The sequence below is a fragment of the Lontra canadensis genome, unplaced genomic scaffold, assembly GCF_010015895.1.
Source record: "Lontra canadensis isolate GAN:19392208 unplaced genomic scaffold, GSC_riverotter_1.0 scaffold60, whole genome shotgun sequence".
NCBI lineage: Eukaryota > Metazoa > Chordata > Mammalia > Carnivora > Mustelidae > Lontra > Lontra canadensis.
Window position 1 is genome coordinate 2,897,816 of NW_022631054.1, and position 21,673 is coordinate 2,919,488.

Here is a 21,673-nt window from a genome sequence, read left to right on the forward strand (position 1 = left end):
CAGAACTGTACCTGCATATTCTCTCACTCCTTCCATTGAGGGGTAGAGGGTATTTCCCCTCTCCATTAATCTCACTGGGACTGTGACTGTTTCTACCAAGTGTAGAAGTGACAAACAAGAGGTCACATCATGCAGCTTCCATCAGGGTTTCTTGCGATGCTTACTGAGGGAAGGCAGCTGCCACCTAAGTTTGAGTACCCTGGTATCTCACAGCACAGAGATTATGACCCGAGCTGAAGGCAGACCCTTAACCAACTGAGCCACCAAGAAGCTCCAATTGCTAAGTCTTTAAATCCCTGAATATGGGATTTTTTTCCCCATATGAACCTTGAATTTCTTCCCAGTCTTTTTCATGCTCAACCTCTTGGTAGTTTTTAAGTGCTAGGCTTCCTCTTGCACAGGTTTTCAAAGCAAATCCCATGGAAGCAGCGACTGCTTTGGCTTTCAACTCTCTTTGTACTTTTTCAAGTAACACTGAGCAAGATGTTCTAAATCCTGAGCTTCCTCTATTTAATTACAGCAAGCTAACAAATTAGAGCTTTCAGAAAGTCTGCACTCTAAGTAACGTGGCCCACAGTGACAAATCAACAGAATTACCTTTTAAACACGTGCTTCATACCTTTTCCTGAACAAATGCTTAACTAAGCTGGTGCCAAACCCTTTGACTAGACTTGTCAAATTTCAACAAAATAACTAGAGTGAAGGGAGAAAAGCAGATTTTACTTCCAAATTTCTTTATTGAGCCGATTTTACAGTCGATTCCAACAATCCTTCCCTTCTGCTTCTATTCAAAGAATCTACTCATATTTCACACTGCGTATGAAACTCCAATTCATTTTAACTTCAAGAAATTGCTACTCAGGGTAACCCAAACATGATTATTTGGCAAGATGGAATTCTAATTCTGTCTGTGCTTCTTTGTGAAGTAATGTCAATACTCTATAACCGTCTCTGACAATTCTTTGGGGAAATACAAAAGCAGGATACAAAATGGTATTATGCCTAAAGCCCAATCAAGGAGGGACATGTAGTTTTAACTGCTGTATTTCATTACATGCTGATTTTAGGAATAAAACCTATAAAGAATCAAGGCAATTTTAAAATATTGATGGCTTAATCAGTTAAGTTAGGACAAGAGCCAAGGAAGGGCCATCAGGCTGATCAGTAATTAATGTTGAAGCAGCTCGGCCAGAAAGCCCGAGTCCTGAATCACCATGTTCCATGCCCATGTCACCTAAAAACAAGGTGATGACATATAAAGAAAATATTACAAACAAAAAGTCCTACTTAAACACAAAAACCAAAACAAATAAAAGCACAATCTGATTTAAAAATGTCTTTATTAACAATTAGGCTGCTCATTCCTCTTTGCCCTGTTCTTCATTGGTTTTCTGGACAGAGTTCACCTGATCCTGCCAATTAAAAGAAACAATTACTCCAAAAGATGTTAAGAATCAGAGTTGTCAAAAACACTCACCGTTTAGCACTAAAAGTAAACTTTTTAATATCAAAGTAATACTAATCAAGAAATGGGGTATTAACAGTACTTAATGATCATTAAGTATTGTTAATCCTAAGTATTAACAGTACTTATAGATCATTAAGTACTATATAGTTAAGGATTAAAATGCAGATTATTTTACCACCAGCCTTTGTCACCAGCTAGTTGATTCACCTTTAATTCCATTTATTAGAACTTTAGTTGCAACCACTGAGAAGGGAGATCTTTTAAGACACTCCACTACCTGGCACCTCCCCTAGGTTTAAAATCCAGTCAATTACTTAACACTATTTCTACCTTACTCTTAAATGATTATGACAGCCCTTTAGCTGAGCTATAATCTAACTATATATCCATTTGTATGAGATGATGAGACAACAGGCTACTGTCTACCTACTTTTTTGTAAACTTGGCACGCAGCCCTGTCCCTTTGTTTACATACAGTCTATGACTGCTTTCCCAGCTACAACAGCAGAACTAAGCTGCCCTTTGAAACTGCCAACCCTTCTAGGACATCATCAACTCTAGATGACCCCATCTTATAAGTATTTGGTTAAAAAATAGGCAATTTCCAATTTTCCAAACCCTCTTTTGCACAGTTCTATGTACAGAGGCAAAAAGACATACAAACTCCTACAGAAAACTAAAGTCCCTTTTCTTTCTTTTTAAAGATTTTATTTATTTGACAGAGACAGAGAGAGTGGGAACACAAGCAGTAGTGCGAGAGGGAGAAGTAGGCCTCCCACTGAGCAGGGAGCCTGACGTGGGGCTTGATCCCAGGACCCTGAGATCTTGACCTGAGCTGAAGGCAGAGGCTTAACCCACTGAGCCACCCAGGCGCACCTCCCCCCTTTAAAAGATTTTATTTGACAGAGAGAAACACAGTGAAAAAGGGAAATGAAGCAGGGGGAGTGGGAGACGGAGAAGCAGGCTTCCCACTGAGCAGGAGCCTGAGATGGGGCTCAATATGGGGCTTGATCCCAGGACTCTGGAATCATGCCAGGCAGAGGCAGCCACGTAACAACTGAGCCACCCAGGCGTCCCTACAGTCCCGGTTTTTTCTGAGGGTTGAGGCAAACCAACAACAAGGCCTACAGCCTCAAGAGGGCTATTAAAAGGATTGTAAGTATTTTTAGTAGTATAAAAACAACATTACTCCCTACATAGTTTTAACACAGAGTAAGTTAAAATTAAATATTCACACACAAGTAGTTACGTCTGTAACACCCAAGAGTTCTTCTGAAGGGAGTTTACAGAATAAGAAACATTCAACTTACCTAGATAGTTCCTCAGTCTAATAGGCTGTGGCTTTCCTTCTTGGTTCACGTTGTGTGATGTCGTCGAGACTAATAGCTTATCCACCTATCATTAAAAATATCATCTTATTAAAATAACATGTACAGCATACTACATTTTCATTAACTATAGTGTGTACATCTTATTCTCCACATCACCAAGAGGCACATTTTTTAGCCCACCCAATCAGTGGTTTTTTTTCTTTTGTTTTGCTCTGTTATTGCTTAGAAAAGACCTGGTTCACACTACAGTTATAGTCTTCTAAATTTCCTCACACACACAGGATTTTTCCTCCTACCCAAGACTGGACTGTTCTCTAAGTAAATGAGAATTTTCTTTTTTTTTTTTTTTTGACAGAGATCCCAAGTAGGCAGAGAGGCAGGCAGAGACGGGGGTGGGGTGGCGGTGGAGGGTGGGGGTGGAGCAGGCTCCCCACCAAGCAGAGAGCCCGATGTGGGGCTCGATCCCAGGACCCTGGGATCATGACCTGAGCCGAAGGCAGAGGCTTTAACCCACTGAGCCACCCAGGCACCCCAATAAAAGAGAATCTTAAGGGAGATTCTGAATGGGTCAAGAGTGGAATTTAGAGTTCTAAAAATATGGCATTTTTCCACTAATTCAAGCTGGTTTCCCTTTACATAATCTTGTATCTCTATTATTTTTGGATTTATTTATTTATCTGACACAGGGAATGCACAAGCAGGGGGAGCAGCAGGCAGGAGAGGGAGAAGCAGGGAGCCCAATGCGGGGCTCAATCCCAGGACCCTGAGATCATGACCCAAGCCAAAGGCAGACGTTTAACCAACCAAACCACCCAGGTGCCCCAATCCTGTATCTTTTCTTAAAACTAAAACATAAAACACACAACAGTCTATTTAGGTATACAACACAGCTTCATCCACGTACCTTCTGTCAACTCGTCTATCGTCTGACACTTTTATAAATAAAATAGTCCCCACTTTCTCAAGCTCACACACCCATTTTAAAGATTTATTTGAGAGACAGCATGAGCGCATAAGAGAACATAAGCAGGGTGAGGCAGAGAGAGAGGGAGGGAGAAGCAGGCAGAGAGAGCCTGATGCAGGGTTTGAACTCAGGACCCCAGGATCATGACCTGAACCATGGGCAGACACTTGACTGAGCCACCCAGGTGCCCCCCCGCATCTTGTTTTCAAAAACAAAAACACATGGGTATTATCTCAGAAGTAAGCATTTTAAAAATCAAACACATCTGGGGCGCCTGGGTAGCTCATCCGTTAAGCGGCTGCATTCGCTCAGGTCATGATCCCAGGGTCCTGGGATCAAGCTCCACACTGGGCTCCCTACTCAGCAGGGAGCCTGCTTTTCCCTCTCCCACTCCCCCCCACCCTATTTGTGTTCCCTCTCTTGCTGTGTGTCAAATAAATAAGATCTTAAAAAAAAGAAAAATCAAACACGTTTCACCCCACATAGCTAAATCACATTACTTAACCTTTGTTAACAAATCACATTCAAAAGTCTTCTACAATGGGCGCCTGGGTGGCTCAGTGGGTTAAGCCGCTGCCTTCGGCTCAGGTCATGATCTCAGGGTCCTGGGATCGAGTCCCGCATCGGGCTCTCTGCTCAACAGGGAGCCTGCTTCCCTTTCTCTCTCTGCCTGCCTGCCTACTTGTGATCTCTGTCTGTCAAATAAATAAATAAAATCTTTAAAAAGAAAAAAGAAAAAAAAAAAAAAAGTCTTCTACAGGTTAGGACTTCTAAGGAAACTTACTTGAAGTGAGTACTCCAGTATCAGCCAACCTCAATCATTCTTACCTAAAGAATAATAAGAGAAAGTTAATATAAAAGACAAGGGTATAAAGGTTTGAAAATGCTAGTTAACTTTAAAATTTAGAGAGTAAAATTCCAGAGACAAAGATTAGGGGCAAGTTACAGCATTTAAAAAAATAAATAAACTAAAAAAAAAAAAAAAAAAAACCAAAAAAAAAAAAAAAAAAAAGGAAAAAAAAAAAAAAAACAGGAAGAAACTTGATGGGGGGAAAAAAATCTAAAATTATTTTTATGTAAAGTAATAAAGTAGACAGCTCAATTCAAAGAATAAAAACTGTACCTTATTTAAAATACAAAAGCCTATCTGCTATTTTCACCAGTCTGAGCACAATCAAGTTTGACTGCAACCCAAAATATACTATCCCTTATGTGAAGGTATGTGACAACGTTTACCTTACCAAATGAGTTTTAACATCAGCTCTCTCTTCATATAAAAGCACGTACCCTGCTCCCCATTCAAGTATGTCTTCCGGTCTCAGGTGGACTGACCACCTGCAGCAGGAGTCCTCCCAAGAGTGCCCTCCCCCATCCACAGTACACAACAATGCAGTTGTTATCCTGCAATCCTCTGTATTTGCCTCGTTCTTTCCCTCCAAGTCCTCACTGAGTTTTCAGTTAGGGCAGGGAAGCTAGGCCTTATTCGGGACAGCAAGGAACCTGAGTTTTTCTGAGGGAGAAAACATTCACCTTCACTATATATGCCTGGCAGGGCCACAGTGCACAAAAACCAGAAAGATCAGCCTTAATTCAAGTTCCAGGTTTTTCTTCCTCCCTGATTATCAGTTACTGCCAAGGGGATTAAAAAAAAAAAAAGAGCTCCCTGTTGCACATGTACCATCCATAAGGGATACTATATCGTTTGCATTCTCCCCCATTCTCCAGATTATCCTATCCTGCATCCAGCCCCCTTCTCACCCTCCAAATAAAATCTTTTCAGCACTGGTGTTCAAAAGCAACATTTTTATGGTTGATGGTTTACCAACTGTGAGATTTCCACAGTTGAGTCTTAAAAATTGCCAATCATTATCTAGCAGCAATGACAGATGATTAGGAACAGTCAAATCCTCAGAATTCTTTCCCTAATAGGCAGCCATTTGAGAACTGCACTAGCTGACAGAACACTGAAACATTATCAGCTAAAGCCAAAACCAAATAAAGGCCCAGAACAAACATCCTGGCTCTCTCAAACCTGTCCAAAATCATTAAGGGAAAGGCAGTAAATGCAGGACTGTGGATCATGTCACTGCAGCTGACAATGATTAACAATAGGAGACATGCAACCCCCATTTAGGTTAAAAGTCCAAAACTAGTCACACGCATCTCTTCTCTAGGGGAAAAAATGAGACTATTATGCATTCTTTGTAGGTTTTGCAACCTGTGTGAAGAGCACCCATTCCATTTCTTTCATCTTTCAGAAAGCACCGGTATCTGTTCCAAGGGCCTAACAGTACGAAAATGCATTCTGGCATCACACCTCTGAACCTTAGACCATTCTCATTAAAAAGAATAATTTTGGTTTGTAACAAGAAAAGACTATGAAATACAATGCAAGCACCTCGGTATAGTGTTGTTACTGCAACCCATTTATTCCCAGCTTTTTGAGTGAGTGAGACCCTCTACACTAAGATTCACAAATTATAGCTACATACAAATCGAAACTAGTAAGAATCGACTTAAGTCACAGGTTTCTCATTTCAAAGTGCAAAAACCTATTCATCTTGAAATAAGCAGAAATGAAGCAAAATTAACCGCCCTCCCCAGTAATGTTCCTCAAGTCCATAGATTATAACAAGTACGTTCTCTCAAAATTGTTACTGGCTGTTCGGAAATAAACTTGAGCTTTTGTTTCTAAGCACTCGAATCACTAAATCACGGCAGCAAGTGTTGGCCACCGATTTAATGAATTATGCCACAGGAAAACCCCATCAGGGTTGTATGTCAATTTAGTGACACTCTCGTCACTAATACTGAGCATTATGTTTGCACTGCATTGTACTATCAATATAGAACTAAACTAGTCACCATTTGCTTTTTTAATAGGAGAGTCAAGTTATTTGCTTGAACAGACTACATATTAAGTACCAATTTGTCCCCACCTTGTGAATTGCTTGCCAAAGAACAAGCCATTTTTCTTGATAGAGTGGAAGAAAATTCTCATAGTCATGAAGAGTTTTCACCGGCATTTATGCAAAGTAAACCGCACTTTTCAGTTACAGAGCAGAAAGCATTATACATGATAGCTGTTTCTCATGCATGCTATCTAAAAACCAGCTCAGAGACCAAAGTTAAGTTGAATTGAGGTCTGGAACAACAGTTGATGCAAAGCTTACAAAAAGCTTAAGTTCTAAGCAACAAAAGAAGGTGCTTTTGAAGACTTTTCTTTTTCTTGGGTGAACATTTTGGATTATGTAACATCACATCCCTAAAGCTAATAAGGGAACCAAATTCGAAAAGCTACTCTGAACATGTGCAGTTATCCTACAGAATACGACGAAGGCTTAGGATTGGGAAATGATTCCCAACATGTATTCAACTGCAGGCAAATCAACATGCCACACCACTTTCCCCCAGGTTTAGAGCAGAGACATATTTAGATAAGTCACATAACTTGAACTATACACATTAGATTCCCACCTAAGCCCACATTAGTAACAAAGGTATTCCCATGAAGCCCATTTAAAAAAAATTTTTTTAATCACATTACAAAAAAAAAAACTGTACTTTGTCTTAATTCAACCTACAGAAATTACCGAGATTGCATTCTGAAATCAATATTGCTGACCTATGAGGTCAGTTTGCTACAACAGAGACTCAGTATCACATGCTATACAGTCGTGTCAAGATGCTTAAAAGCACTCTACTTCCCACGTATGGTTTGATTCCCTCTCCCCCACACCACTGATATGCTCCAGGTTCTCTTCAGTTACAATGCAACTAAAGGAAACCACGCAACTGAATCAGACATACCAAAGAATCAAGTTTGCACTTTTTATCTGAGAACTGCAACAGCACTGAATTCTGCCTGACAAATTACAGCTCTAAGCCCAAACCCACGCAGTTTTGATAGAAACTAGCTTTACCATACAAGTGTTAGGTGCTGCACTGTAATTTCATTGTCAGAAGTGTGATGTCAGAATGCCCACGGAATAAAAGTACATAGCAAGTCACCAAGTTAGATTATATTGCTTGTTACCTACCTGTATGCAGTCGGCAATGAGAATCTTGGAGCAAGCAGGAATACTACATCCGGGTCCTAATGTCCATTGCCATTTGCGGTACTACGTTCCTCACAGTTACGCACTGCAGAAATGCTGGCTAAACGCAGTTATGTAGCAGGCCACTACTTTAAGAGTGCATAATTGCAGTCCAAGAACACCAGAAAACATTCCGCCACAACGTAGTGGCGCCCAAGAAAAGCCAAGTATCTAAATTTTTGTCTGCCATAATATGCCACTTATAAAAAATTGCACAGGCGTACCGTTACAATTTCCCAAATTATTATCTGTTTATATTAGTGGTATAATACATCTATAAAGAGTGGTGGGGTTTATAGTACTTCTACTTAGAAGGAGTTTAATTAGTGTTCTAAGCCAAGAGGATTAGGGTTTCACTGAATGTGAGCCATTGGGTTAATCTTAGAAGGTACCTACTTAATACACTGGGGTCTCTTAGAGAATGCAATTTTTTAAGATTAGGAGTAATAGGCTTAAAACGATCAGTGTTCCTCTTAACACAAAATTATGAGAGAAAGTAGAGGAGAGGAAATGGGGGCAGGTGGTTACTTTAAATGAGAAAAATGACTAAAATACTTCAAAGGTACTACACTCCCTTTCCCACCCCACATTTCATTATCAGCTTTTAGGAAATTCCTTTTTAAGATGATTTAAATTCACATTAGTCTAAAAACTATCATATGCATTCCAAGACTTATTGAAAGTCTATTTGAGTAGCTTACAACCCTTGGTACACTGCTGTTTCAGTGATGAAAGGCAAAACTTAGTTGGAACTAAGCAACATTATTTGCTAAACAACGTTTAGCAATTCTACAGCCCACAGTAAGGCTATCAAAGCCACAACTTCCAGGAGATTATCCATTAGCATCCTTCACCACTCTTCAAAGGTACAGTACTAACAAAAGCTTATTTTAGGGGTCTGTGCCAGCATCCCTTATAAAGAAAGGCATGTAATCTGAAAAATAAACTGAAACATTAATTTTATAGGCAGATTTTCCCACTTCCCCACCAGCCCCCGCCCACACACATTCAAGTTCACCCTCTGTGGGTGTCCCATGAACACCCCTTATTTTATCATTAGTGGAGTCCCTACCATGCAATTCAATCAGATTGTAATGGATTCCTTTCAAATCCACACCCTTGTTTCCATACAGATAACCTCATACATATCACCAATTGATGACTTAGGACAAAACTTCCTTATTGATAGAATAGTGGTAGAACTACTACCCATTTCCAAGTGTCTTGGTGAAGAAATGATGATTTTCTAAGGAGACTCTCTTCCTTAATTAGCACACCATGTACCTGTCAGTCACACAAGCAGAACTGGGTGACACGCCTATAATTATATTCCACTAATGTTTTACTTTTAGTATTATCCAGTTTCCTATGCAGAAAGTGCTCAACTGTTTCAACAATAGGTTTCCCTTTGTACTCAGGCACAATACTAAGCTTCAGCATTTTAACCAAGATTTGATTTAGAATTTTACTTTTGCCAATTAGCACCAAGAACAGAGGTGAAAAAGAGGAAGACACATTCCATAGTGAGAGCTCTGTAATGTACAAATTTGAATGGAAACGTAACTAAGAACAAGCCAAACCGTTCATTACTTTACCTACTTTTAGGAAACTGTTCCTCTGCTAACATATATGCACTGGGAAAACAGGTTCCCGTTGTACTAACAGACAACAGTAACGATCTACTTTAATAAAAGTCAAAATGTCTTTCCTAATGGAAGGAGATTCAATGAAGTTGACAATCAACTGACAACAGCATCGAAACACTCCAAAACTTTATGGTGGGAAGAAGGGCTATTTGTACTGTGTAGCATAAGCAACTCTCTCCAGAATTAGTGCTACATCGAAAGTAAACTATGGAAAAACATCTTAACAAATATTTTACAGTAAGAATTGTTATCTGCAACCCTATTTGTCATTAACAGTCACCACTAGTTCTTAGACAAGAGAATAAGTAGATTGTTACAGTCCTACAGATTTTGCCCACCAGCAGTAGCACAAGGAGATGTAAAAGTTACAGAGTACAAATGCATACATAGCTAAAGCTACTTTATGGCTACTACGCTTCTTACTTTCCAGTTGCATTTTTCAGACTAAACCCCATCTTCATAAATCACTTGAAGTAATACATGAAAAGGCTTCATGTTTAACAATCTTTAATTCAAATGTGAAAGTTCAATACAAGCCATATGTAGGGCTTGGACTTGTTCTTTTAAAAACAAGAATGGAGAAATGCAACAGAATGATCTTTCCACTTTTTCTTCAGAAACTTTCAAGGAAAGAATAGATCATAGGGCCATAAAGATCCATTTAGTCATACCCACTTTCTCTCCCTACCAATAGTCTTTCACCCATTCCATCATCTTAATACACATTCCCGAAGGAAGATTTACAGTTCAGCTTGCTTACATAACCATTTAAAAATACTTAGCACCAGCTTGCTTCCTATAATGCCAAACAAATCAAATCATGAAACTACTTCAATATGCATTTCTTCTTTTTAAAACAAGGGGGTACTTGTTTGTAGAAAGCAATACTTAGCCTACAGATACATTTCCCAGAAATGGCAGGTGCCATTTGAAGGCCTAGACACGCTCATGCTTTCAAAGTGGAATACCTAGCCTAATGTGCATAGAAGCATGAATGGCAAAGTTGAAGATCAATATTATAACTATTTTTTCTATTTATTTGAAGCACAGTAAAAAAAAAATTGGTACACTTTGGAAATTCAGTGGCACAAGGTACACTGCCATAACTTGAGGGACATTATACAGTTAAAAAAAAAAAAGGAAATAAAAAGAAAAAAAATTCCCGTTTGAAACACTGCATTACATAATTTTACCTGCCCAAACAGACCATTTACAAATATTAGGTCAATAAACTGCTAACATCCATAAAAAGGTAGCTTTCTTACTAAAATGCAAGAATTTAAAAGATTGGTATCTAAACAAGAAAAGACAAAAACAAACTGGAATGAAAACCTAGGTATCACATCTAAAATCGGGGCTTTTTGTTTGGGCCTTCATACTCTTCTCTCCCTCTACCATATCCTGCTGGAGTTCCAGGCCCCATTCCTCTAGGACCCTGTCCACCCACAGGTCCCGCACCTCCCTGCCCAAAGCGCTCAGTACGCTATTGGAACAGTAAATTAACAGTTCATTATATGTAGTTGATGTCCATGTGTGTTAAGTAAATATTTTAGAAGGTTCCGTAGTCAACGTTCGTCGATACAATCACCAATGAGTCGATCCACAGGTACCGGGAACATAGAAAGGAAAAAAGGGTAATTTGAAAATTAGTTTACGATAATACATGCCTTGTGGTATGTTCCCACTTGAGCCATTCTCATACACCTGTTTCAAAGAATAGGTCTTCCCTGTAGTGCTAAAAAATTTAAGAATTAGTGCAGATGTGAAAACCCATTCCAAAATGAGTTTTAAGAAATTTCACATCAGATTAACCCACTGGAAAAGCTTGCAAACTTCTCACTTTCAAGGTCTGAACAGGAAATTTATTTTCCAAGTAAGCCTAACAAGCCCAACCAGACAGATTCAATGCACTCAATGAAGTGACAAAGACCTACTCACCAGTTAGTGGCATGAGCTGCATAAGAAACCTTGTGCTTTTCAAGACCTTAAGACACATCTGCTAACTTGCAGAAATCTTAAAAGGTTCAAAGTTTTAATAAAATGCTACCAGACTACAAAAAGAAAAAGCATAGAAGACTACCAGATTTAGTCACTTAACCGGCACAGTAACTTCATTAAAAAGTGTTGCCATATTCTCACAGGTATACCACCTTCAGAACCATCACTGCGTAACCAGAGACAATTATGTTCACAGTAGTCTGTACTGCTGCCAATTGACTGAATATACAGCCCACCCCCACACCGGCCCAGCTTTTTCTTCAGGTCTTTGAAGTCCACTGGTTAGCTAGGATTCCACGTTTTGGCTTTCTCTCAAACAACCTAAACACCAAGCTCAAGTAACTGCAATAAAGCAGGATTTCATGATTCCACCTAGTTTTAAGTACTTCTAATCTGAGAAACCTATAGTCCCCAAACAGAAAAACCCTATTGATATGCAAAGCACAGAAGCTTCAACTATCTTTCAAATTCCATTCAAAATAAATTACTGAGAGCATCACTCCAAAAATGCAGGGGGGGAGCATCAGGGTTTAACTGTTCCTATACATATTTCCAATAGGTTTCCTACTAAATACTACAGAACTACTTAAAAAACTAAACCTCAACCCTCTGAACTATTTCTCAAAATCCTAAAAATTTGAGGGTTTTAGCACATTATGCTGTGTATCTCAAAAGCTCTAAGAAAATTTTGGGGTTTCACGATTATGTTATTACATCATCTTAAAACCCTACCTGTTACAAGGGACATACAAAGAACCTTAATTGTGGGAACATCACGTCAAATTAGTTTTACAAATCTGATACAGACCTACAATCTACCTTTTAGAAAAGCATATAAACCAAAATGTTACCCACAGTATTTTTTAAAATTTAAAGAAAGCTAGTAACACTGTGTTTTAACCCAACCAGGTGTTTATGATTCTAATTCTCAAAAAACCTTATGTAGATTTTAAATAGACTAGGCCCCATACTAAATCCTTATACTCCTATATGTAAAATACATAAAGATGTAAAATGAATCTAATGAGCTTCGTGCTGAAGCTTCCCTCCTCTGCCAAAAGTTTGCAGGTGAACCAATCAGATTCAGTTCAGTTGTGAAAATGCACTCTTCTCTAAACCCACCTCTAAATCCACTATTCAATTTTCCTACGATCTGTAAAGCCCTAACACAGCCACTCAGACCAACTCACTTGGTGGTTCTAAAAGCATCCTGACAGGCTATCTGTACAGTTAAAATATGAAAGCATCAAGAAGGTTCAGATCAAATGCACACAACTAGTATGCTTGAAACTGTCAATGATTTTTGCTATCCTGTAGCAAAATAGAGATGTCAGTTTATTTTAGAAGGTGCACCTATGGACAGGCCCAACAAGTGGGAAACGACGAGTCAAAACAGTGAACAACTCCCTTTTCATGGGTAGAAACCACACCAAATATAGATCAAAGTCCTACACATCACTAGAACATGCCTAAAACTATAAACTACAAGTCTGATTCATACTTATGGCAAATATCAGCTTAATGAATGACAGTTTGCCATTTGATTACTCTCACTTGGATGTAGAATAATCAGGTACATCATCTAACATTTAGAATTTGAATTTGCCATGTGCTAGAGTGCAAAAGTACACAAGCAATATAATAGAAAGCACCTATGTCTACTTATTGCCAAAGAGAACTCCAACACACTACTGACAGCGTTGACTTGTTGTTGGCAACCACTGCTGTTTAGGTTACCGCACACAGAGTTCTTCTATGTTGCCAAAGTACTCCTCGATATTATGATTTACGTGATAAGGGAACTAAAAAGAGGTCCAGTTACCTACTTAAAAAAGAAAAAAAACCAAAAAACAAAAAACAAAACACACACACGTAAGTTGTGAAAAATGAGAATTTCCTTCGTACTACGTCATACAGGATACATTACCATGTCGCTTCCCATCATGGAACCACTCATGGTTGCTGGTGGGACTCCAGGATTAGCTTCATAACCTATGCCACCTCCACCACCTAGAGGTGGAAATTTCTGGCCTCCTGAACCATAGGGATCTAGGAAACAAAAATGCTGGTTACGACTCAACCAGGACACTGCTCTCTAATGGTATTGCTAATTTGATTTTCCTGCTTACCTCCCATGTTCATTGCTCCTCCACCACCCATTCTCATGTCTCTTTCTCTCTGCAAGAAAAATAAACCCTTTCATACACCTGTACTATACCTAAAAAATTTCCAGAACTTAAAAATCGCTTAAGACTACACGTAAAACCAATATTCTGAAACCAAATGTTGAGAACTCAATTATCAGAAAACCTGTAAGGCTTCTTCCCACCCAGTGAAATCTTTAGGCCCAGCTAAAAAAATAAAACTTAACAGTGTATTAATCACAATAACACACTTGTATAAAGAACGGCCGTGAAGTAAAATGTCATTATTTGAGTAAAGTTTCATTTTAGGTACCTCCAAGTTTTGTAGACAACTCCAATTACATTTCAAAAGAATTTTACTTACTGGATCCATGTAGCCCATCCGGCTATAACTTTCCTCTCTTTGGCGTCTCATTTGTTCTTCCATTTCACGCTGACGAATCATCATCTCCTCTTCCCTTCTACGTCGTTCTTCTTCTTGCCTGGAAATATTCATCAAGCATATAAACTAAAGTGTCATATGCATCTTTTAAAAGCCATTTTAAAGAAAGCTAGTAATGTGCCTCAGAGCTTTACGAAGTCTAGATTACAGCAAACACACATGAAAGTGTGGTGTAGAATAGACTTAGAAGCATTCTGGCAAAGAAAACACATCATCAATCAAAACCTTACATTCTACTCCAACTTTGTGTTAAACCAACACTGACACAGTATGTAACCTCTCTGTAGTCCATTAGACTTGCCTGCAAAATTTAGGCCCATCTTTTCCTCTAAATGTTAATCCAGAAGCAAAGACTTATTAGCTTAACAAAATTTTACCTTAGTTGCATTTCTTTACGTTTCTGCATTTCTTGATTGTGAAGTTCTTCCATGCGTCTTAATTCTTCCTGGCGTCTCATCAGATCTGAACATTAGAAAATTGTTTTGAATTCACGTCAATGGGACTATAAAAAAATTTCAAAAACCAACTGATCCTATCAGTGAAATTTACACAAAAGGGTCTTTTACCTTGACGCAAAAGATTTGCCTGATGCTCATGATAGGCATCTTCCATTTCACTTTCCAATTTGTCTTTTGCATCTTTCATGTTTTTTTCAACTTGTTCCCTTTGCTGTTTTTCCATTTCATCCAGGGATTTCCATCGCTGAGAATATTCATACTCAAATGTGCCATGTTGGGCAAAACGAGGAGGCGTTTCTCTCTCCCTGACAGTATTTAAACATGAACCAGTTTGCGGACACACACAAGAGATACTACCTGATTGCCCTAAAAACACAGATGTCCCCCCTGCCTATCACATGTAAGAAATCCCAAAAGGCAACGGCCCCCATGGTTCATGTAAAATAGCCTACGTTAAAAATGGCATGTTTCGGGGCGCCTGGGTGGCTCAGTGGGTTAAGCCTCTCTGCCTTCGGCTTGGGTCGTGATCTCAGGGTCCTGGGATAGAGCCCCGCATCGGGCTCTCTGCTCAGCAGGGAGTCTGCTTCCTCCTCTCTCTCTCTCTGCCTGCCTCTCTGCCTACTTGTGATCTCTGTCAAATAAATTAAAAAAAAAAAAAAAAAATGGCATGTTCCAGGGGCAGCTGGTTGGCTCATTCTGACTCTTGATTTTGGCTCAGGCCATGAGTGAGCCCTGCCTCAGCAGAAGTCTACTTAAGATTCTCTCCTTCTACTCCCACCCACTGCCACGCCATGCGTACCCGGCCGTGCTAACAAATCTTCACCAAGTAATAAATAACAGATCCCAGGACAATAAATCCTGGGAGATAAATCCCACCTTCCTCATTTCCTAATTTTATTTCCTCTAACCAAATTCCTATTCAAGTACTTTTTTTTTTTAAAGGATGTTATTTATTTATTTGTCAGAGAGAGAACACAAGCAGGCAGAGTGGCAGGCAGAGGCAGAGAGAGAAGCAGGCTCCCTGCTGGACAAAGAGCCCGATGCAGGACTCGATCCCAGAACACCGGGATCATGACCTGAGCCAAAGACAGCAGCTTAACCAACTGAGCCACCCAGGCATCCCTCAAGGACTGTTTTTTTAATCCTTAAAAAGATAGGTATTCATCATGCAGTTGTTCGAAGGCCAAACAAAACTGCATATAAAACATACCTATCTCAGCAACAAACATTAAGCATTTGACTATCTCTGCTTCAAAACTTCTAAACTTCCTGACCCTTCTATTTCTATCAAGCACATGCATTTCAAAGAATTTCTCATTCTCTAAGCAAAACTGAAAAATTACTACAAGTTCTCATTTGCAATTAAAAATTGCTCAGATTAAATCAATCTTACTTTTGATACATTGGATTCTTCTGTGCAAGTTTTTCAGGAAGGCCATCTTCATCATCTAATTGTTCAAGTGGTTCCACAATGACTGGACGAGGAGTTCTAGTAACAGAAATGGTTCCATCTTAACTGCTTTCGTTTTATCCCAATGTCTTCATCCAAGTTAATAAATAAAAATTAGTATAAGCATATGAACTTACGTTGTCAGTAAGAAAACACCTTCACTGCATCTTTCAAAGGCTTTTCTTGCTGCTGGTTTAGAAGCAAATTCAACAATGCCTTTCCCTGTAGATCTCCCACGATCATCCACAATTACAACAGCCCTTTCAATAGGACCAAATTGGCTAAAGGCTTCTTCCAACAGTTCATTGGAAACATAAGGTGAAAGATTGCGAACAGAGAGAGCGGCAGCATGTGTGGCAAAACGAACCCGAAGCTGTCTACCTCTCATGGGTGTATCATCAAGTTCAGCTTTGGCTATTTCAGCCAATGCCCTAGATTCCTGAAAGTATCAGACATACTCATGTTAATATAACTTCAACATCAGTTAACACCCACTCTAAAACTGTCAAAAGCTTAACTCCCTTCCCTTTCTCCAGCTCAGCTCAGCTCAAGATCCGCAGGCAGCTCTCCCTGACACCACCCAGGGTAGGTAAAGGTCTTACCCGCCCACTCCTCTTTTCTTAGTACCAACAATTATTCACAATACAACAGTTGCACCTTTTTTGTAAAAAACGATGAAAATTTTAAAGACCAACTTACTGCTGTTGGCTTGAACACTAGAGTTTGCAGTAGCAAAAAAAAAAAAACACAAGGGAAAACCCCTCTAAATCCACATTAAAAAGAGAAAAAAAAACTCACAAGTTTAATAAACCCAAATCCTTTGCCTTTATTGATAAAAACTTCTCCTGGTTCTCCGTATTTAGCGAAAAGTCTTTTGAATTCATCCTCTGTGATATCAGCAGGTAGATTCCCAACAAACAATCGACAACGCTGAGTGTAAGTTTTCTCTCCTGGCCTCCTCAAGAGAGACAAGTTGGCTTTAAATCCCTAATGAAAAAGGAAGGAAATTTTCAGAAACCAGTGACCTTAGCAAATAGAAAAATCCAGTAATAATGTTCGCTTTCCCAGACTGGGTAATACCACCAATCGGGTTGCTTTTCTGGTCCATTTAAAGTCAAAGTCAAGATTCCGTATCTGAGGGATTTCCAACGTATTAACTATCCAAACATCAAACAGCCCAAACCATCCAACACACTCGAGAATGGACCTATAACCCTCTCCAAACTCGACTCTACATAATCAACATCAGCTGTATATGTTAAGTATTCCTGGCAAACCTAAATCGTAGCACACATTAAGTTAAAATGGCCACCATCTATTAAGTGGAAAAAAAAGATGCGAAGAAAATCCTGCTATCACCCGTACCTTTGTGCCTGCGCTTTTAAGGTCTCCTCCGACCTGGCCAACCCTGCATTTCACGCTCTACTCTGTCCCCAGGATCCTCTACTTTTAACAGGGCCCAGCACAGCTTCTCAGCGCTTCCTCCTCAGGCCACCCACCCTCGGTCCTCAGCCAACCGAGGCTAGCCCGGGGCCAGGAAGAGGACCCACGCCTTCCGCCCCTCGCTCCGGCAGCGGCCCCGCCCTCCGCCGCCCGCGCGCACGCGCCTTCCGGTCTCCGACAAAATGGAGGCCGGGAAGGGAAAGAGGAGGGGGCCGCCGCCATCTTAGAGAAACCGACGCGTAGCTCCGGGAGACACTCACCTCTGAGTCGGAGATCTTCTCCTCGCTGCGGCCGCCTGGCCCGCCAGGCGGGGGCACCTGGTGATGCTGCTGGTGGTAGGGCGGGTGGTGCTGCCGACCTCCGCGGGGCTCCCCGCCGCCTCGGTGCGGCGGCTTGGGGTGGCCGCCAGGAGTGCTTAGGCCCGGGCCACCGCCGGGCTTCGGCCCGCCTGGCATTTTGCCGCCTTTCGGGCCTCCGGGCCCTGGGCCCTGCTTAGGCCCGGGGCCCGGGCCCCCTGTGGGTGGAGGCGGCGGGCCCCCCGTCTGAGGCGGGGTGGTGGGGACCCCGCTGCTCGGCGGCGCGGGCGGAGGCGCCCCGGGGGGCGCCGAGGTGACAGCGGGCGGCGGGGTCGGGGTGGGGCCCGGCCCCGTAGGGGCCCCGGAGGTCGGAGGAGTGGCAGGCGGTGCGGAGCCGGAGGCCGGCGGAGCGCTGCCCACTCCGGGAGCCGGGCCGGGTCCCTGAGGAACGACGGGCTTGGACGAGTCCTGTGGCGGCGGCGGCTGCTGATGCGGCGGCTGATGCGGTGGCGGCTGAAGCGGCGGCGGCTGCTGTGGTGGCGGCTGTTGCGGCGGTGGCTGCTGCTGTTGCTGATGCGGAGGCGGTGGCGGGATCGGGGGCTTGGGGCCACCCTGGCCCGGGCCGGGCCCCATGGGTCCGCGGTTCTGATTGAGGCCCATGCCGGGTGGCGGGGAGCGGAAGTCGTGGAGGCCGCCGCGGCCGCCGCCTCCTCCGCGCCGGTGGAAGCCGCCACCGCCGCCGCCACGGCTCCGGAACCGGTCCCGAGACATGTCTGTGATCAAGGGGCGGTCGAGGCAGAAGCGCAGAAGACGCTCAGGGAACGTGGAGGCCACCTTGCTTCGCACAAGATGGCGGATGACACAGGCGGCGCGCCGCCTTTGTCCTCCTCTTATATAGACCAGCTGGTATGGCCCCGCCTACTTCTCGATCGGTAGCTCCAATAGCCAATTACAAGTACGGTACTTGATGACACTAAGTTACGGAGCGCTAATCTTTCCGATTGGCTTCCGGATGAGAGGAGGGAGGCATAGGGGGAGGGGCTGAAGTTTCCAGTTGGCCAATGAGCGGAAAAGGAGTTGGCTGTAGGCCACTGTGATTTGCTGTGAGAAATTTGAATGGGTTCGCCAGAGCAATTTTCTCTGATAGCCAGGGCCCTATCAGCTCCTGGGGAGAGATGTTAGAGGACCCTTTTCTTTTCTTGATTACCCCCCAAGAGCTGCCTGCCGGTATTCTTGCCCGAAAAGAACAGATGTTCTCCGGTTCAAAAGCATAAATTACTTGTGGTTACTACCTACTCTACCTTGTGCTGGGCCAATTAAATTAGAGAAATAAAATCTTACCGATTTCACACACAGTCTTATTAATTTCATTTTGGACCCTCACTGGAGTACAGATTTGTTTTAAGCAATATAAACTTCGGAATAGGCTTAAATTAGTGCACTCTTTGTTCAAAAAGAAAAATTTTAATTGTGTACATGCGTGTGTATAGACTAGTAATTTACATACACAAATCACAGAAGGAATATAACATTTTCTTTACTTCCACTAGTACTGGGGGATCTGCCTTCGGCTTAGGCCATCATACCAAAGGTCCTAGGGTGGAGCCCCGCGTTGGGCTCCCTGCTGGGCGGGGAGCGTGCTTCTCCCTCACTCTCTCCCTCTGTCCTTCCCCTGCTTGTGCTTTCTCTCCCCCCTCTCTCTCAAATAAATAAAATAATCCACTAGCACTCAACACTTTGTGAACAGATTAAGATACTTTATTTTTTTAAAAGATTTTATTTATTTGACAGACAAAGATCACAAGTAGGCAGAGAGTCAGGCAGAGATAGAGGAGGAAGCAGGCTCCCTGCTGAGCAGAGAGCCTGATGTGGGGCTCGATTCCAGGACCCTGGGATCATGACCTGAGCTGAAGGCGGAGGCTTTAACCCACTGAGCCACCCAGGCGCCCTAGATTAAGATACTTTAAAATTACAATGTTAAAATATCTATATCGAATCAAACAATGGACAGTATCCTTCTTCCTTCAAACTCTAAGTTTGGGGGCACCTGGGTGGCTTAGTGGGTTAAAGCCTCTGCCTTCGGCTCAGGTCATGAACCCAGGCTCCTGGGATGGAGACCCGTATCCGCCCCTCTGCTCAGCGGAGAGCCTGCTTCCTCCTCTCTCCTCTCTCTGTCTGCCTGCCTCCCTGCCTGCTTGTAATCCCTGTCTGTCAAATAAATAAATAAAAATCTAAAAAAAACAACTATTGGTTAAAAACAAAACAAAACAAAACAAAAAACCCTCTAGCTTTGAAGTACCCCAGCCATGTCCCTTAATACCCTTCCAAGTTACTGTCATCCATGGACCTTTTGATGGATCATTCCTTCCTTTATTAATACTAGCTCATGGCTCTTTGTCTTCCTTTCCATCTCTACTTCTGCTCATCATTCAACATCTATTTGGATGACTGCCAGATATTCTGTTAATTCTTCACCTCCAACAATCTTACCTTCCATCCTATAGTATCCACCTAATCCTCCACATAGTTATCCGGTGTTTGTTATTGCTAGTAACTATACTGTCTCTGAGATCACCTTTTAAGCATCTCAACTGTCTGAACAATAGTAACTCTGATTTTTTTTTACTTCCTCAAAACCTTCAGATCATTAAATGTATTATTTTTTCACTTTCACATTCTTATATTCATAACATCTGTCACCAGGCTTAGATGTTATGATTGCTAACAAATACAATGCTTGTTTTTCTCTTTCTCCATTGTACTCACTTGGTAAAACCCCAATTCTAAGTGGACCCAACAATTCACTTTCTTTAAAAGAGCTGAGGCTTTCACTTTAAATTCTTGACCATAAGCCTCAAAAAGGCATTAGACTTTTCTGGCAATCTTAATGAATCTCACTAGTAAATTCACTTTCCCACTTCCCCACTTCCAGAGATAGTGTATTTCATGCTTTCTCTCTTCAAACTCTTATACCTTCTTCTCTCACTTCACCATAACTAATTTTCCTATTTTCTTTGAGAAAATACAAATCAGAGAGGAACACTCATCTAGATGGAAAGCTTCAAGCCTGCTTGTATTTGTACCCATCCTCTGTCTTTCTTCCTGATACCACAAAAGATGTGTCTTCACCCCTATCAAAGGGCAGACCCCTCCTCTAGTGCTGTGGATACCCACCCCCCGAATGTCTTCTCAAGGATTTTTCCTCGCTGTATCATCAGTTACTTCTACTGAGACACAACCATCTTCAAAATAAACAAAACTGGGGCGCCTGGGTGGCTCAGTGGGTTAAGCCGCTGCCTTCGGCTCGGGTCATGATCTCAGGGTCCTGGGATCGAGCCCCGCATCGGGCTCTCTGCTCAGCAGTGAGCCTGCTTCCTCCTCTCTCTCTGCCTGCCTCTCTGCCTACTTGTGATCTCTCTCTGTCAAATAAATAAATAAAAAAAAAAAATCTTAAAAAAAAAATAAACAAAACTTTTATCCTTTCATCTCATTTCTTCATTCTTTTTTTTAAAGATTTTATTTATTTATTTGACAGAGCGAGATCACAAGTAGGCAGAGAGGCAGGCAGAGAGAGAGGAGGAAGCAGGCTCCCCACTGAGCAGAGAGCCCAATGTGGGGCTCAATCCCAGGTCTCTGGGATCATGACCTGAGCCAAAGGCAGAGGCTTTAACCCACTGAGCCACCCACGCGCCCGTTCATTCTTCTTTACAAGAAAACTAAAACAAGTTGTCTACACTAGAGGTCTCCATTTCCTCACCTCAATTTACTCTTAAATCCACCCTAATCTGTCCACCCTTCTCTTAAAAGATGCCTTGCCAGGGATGATAGTGATCCACATGTTGCAAAATTCAATAAACACTTCTCTATAATTAACTCTTTTTACCTGTTAGTAACCTTCCACATGGATGGCTCTCTGTCTTTGATGAAACACTTTTC

The 21,673-nt window shown here is 41.7% G+C and overlaps 1 protein-coding gene across 2 annotated transcripts; it reads right to left on the reverse strand.

The window, feature by feature from the left end:
* Nucleotides 1–717: 717 nt before the first annotated feature.
* On the reverse strand, nucleotides 718–18,616 carry SFPQ (splicing factor proline and glutamine rich). Of its 2 annotated transcripts, XM_032877201.1 has the most exons (13): nucleotides 17,702–18,616; nucleotides 16,797–16,985; nucleotides 16,136–16,437; nucleotides 15,942–16,037; nucleotides 14,657–14,853; nucleotides 14,468–14,552; nucleotides 14,013–14,130; nucleotides 13,634–13,682; nucleotides 13,432–13,553; nucleotides 7,804–10,989; nucleotides 4,548–4,591; nucleotides 2,779–2,863; nucleotides 718–1,412 (listed from the first exon to the last, which is right to left on the reverse strand). In XM_032877201.1, the coding sequence occupies exons 1-10, from the start codon at nucleotides 18,506–18,508 to the stop codon at nucleotides 10,852–10,854; spliced, it is 2,103 nt and encodes a 700-aa protein (XP_032733092.1). In that variant the 5' UTR covers nucleotides 18,509–18,616; the 3' UTR covers nucleotides 718–1,412; nucleotides 2,779–2,863; nucleotides 4,548–4,591; nucleotides 7,804–10,851. The 2 variants fall into 2 exon arrangements, with proteins under 2 accessions (XP_032733092.1, XP_032733093.1); XM_032877202.1 differs by lacking the exon at nucleotides 7,804–10,989 and having other exon boundaries at nucleotides 1,322–1,412.
* Between the last annotated feature and the right edge of the window lie 3,057 nt (nucleotides 18,617–21,673).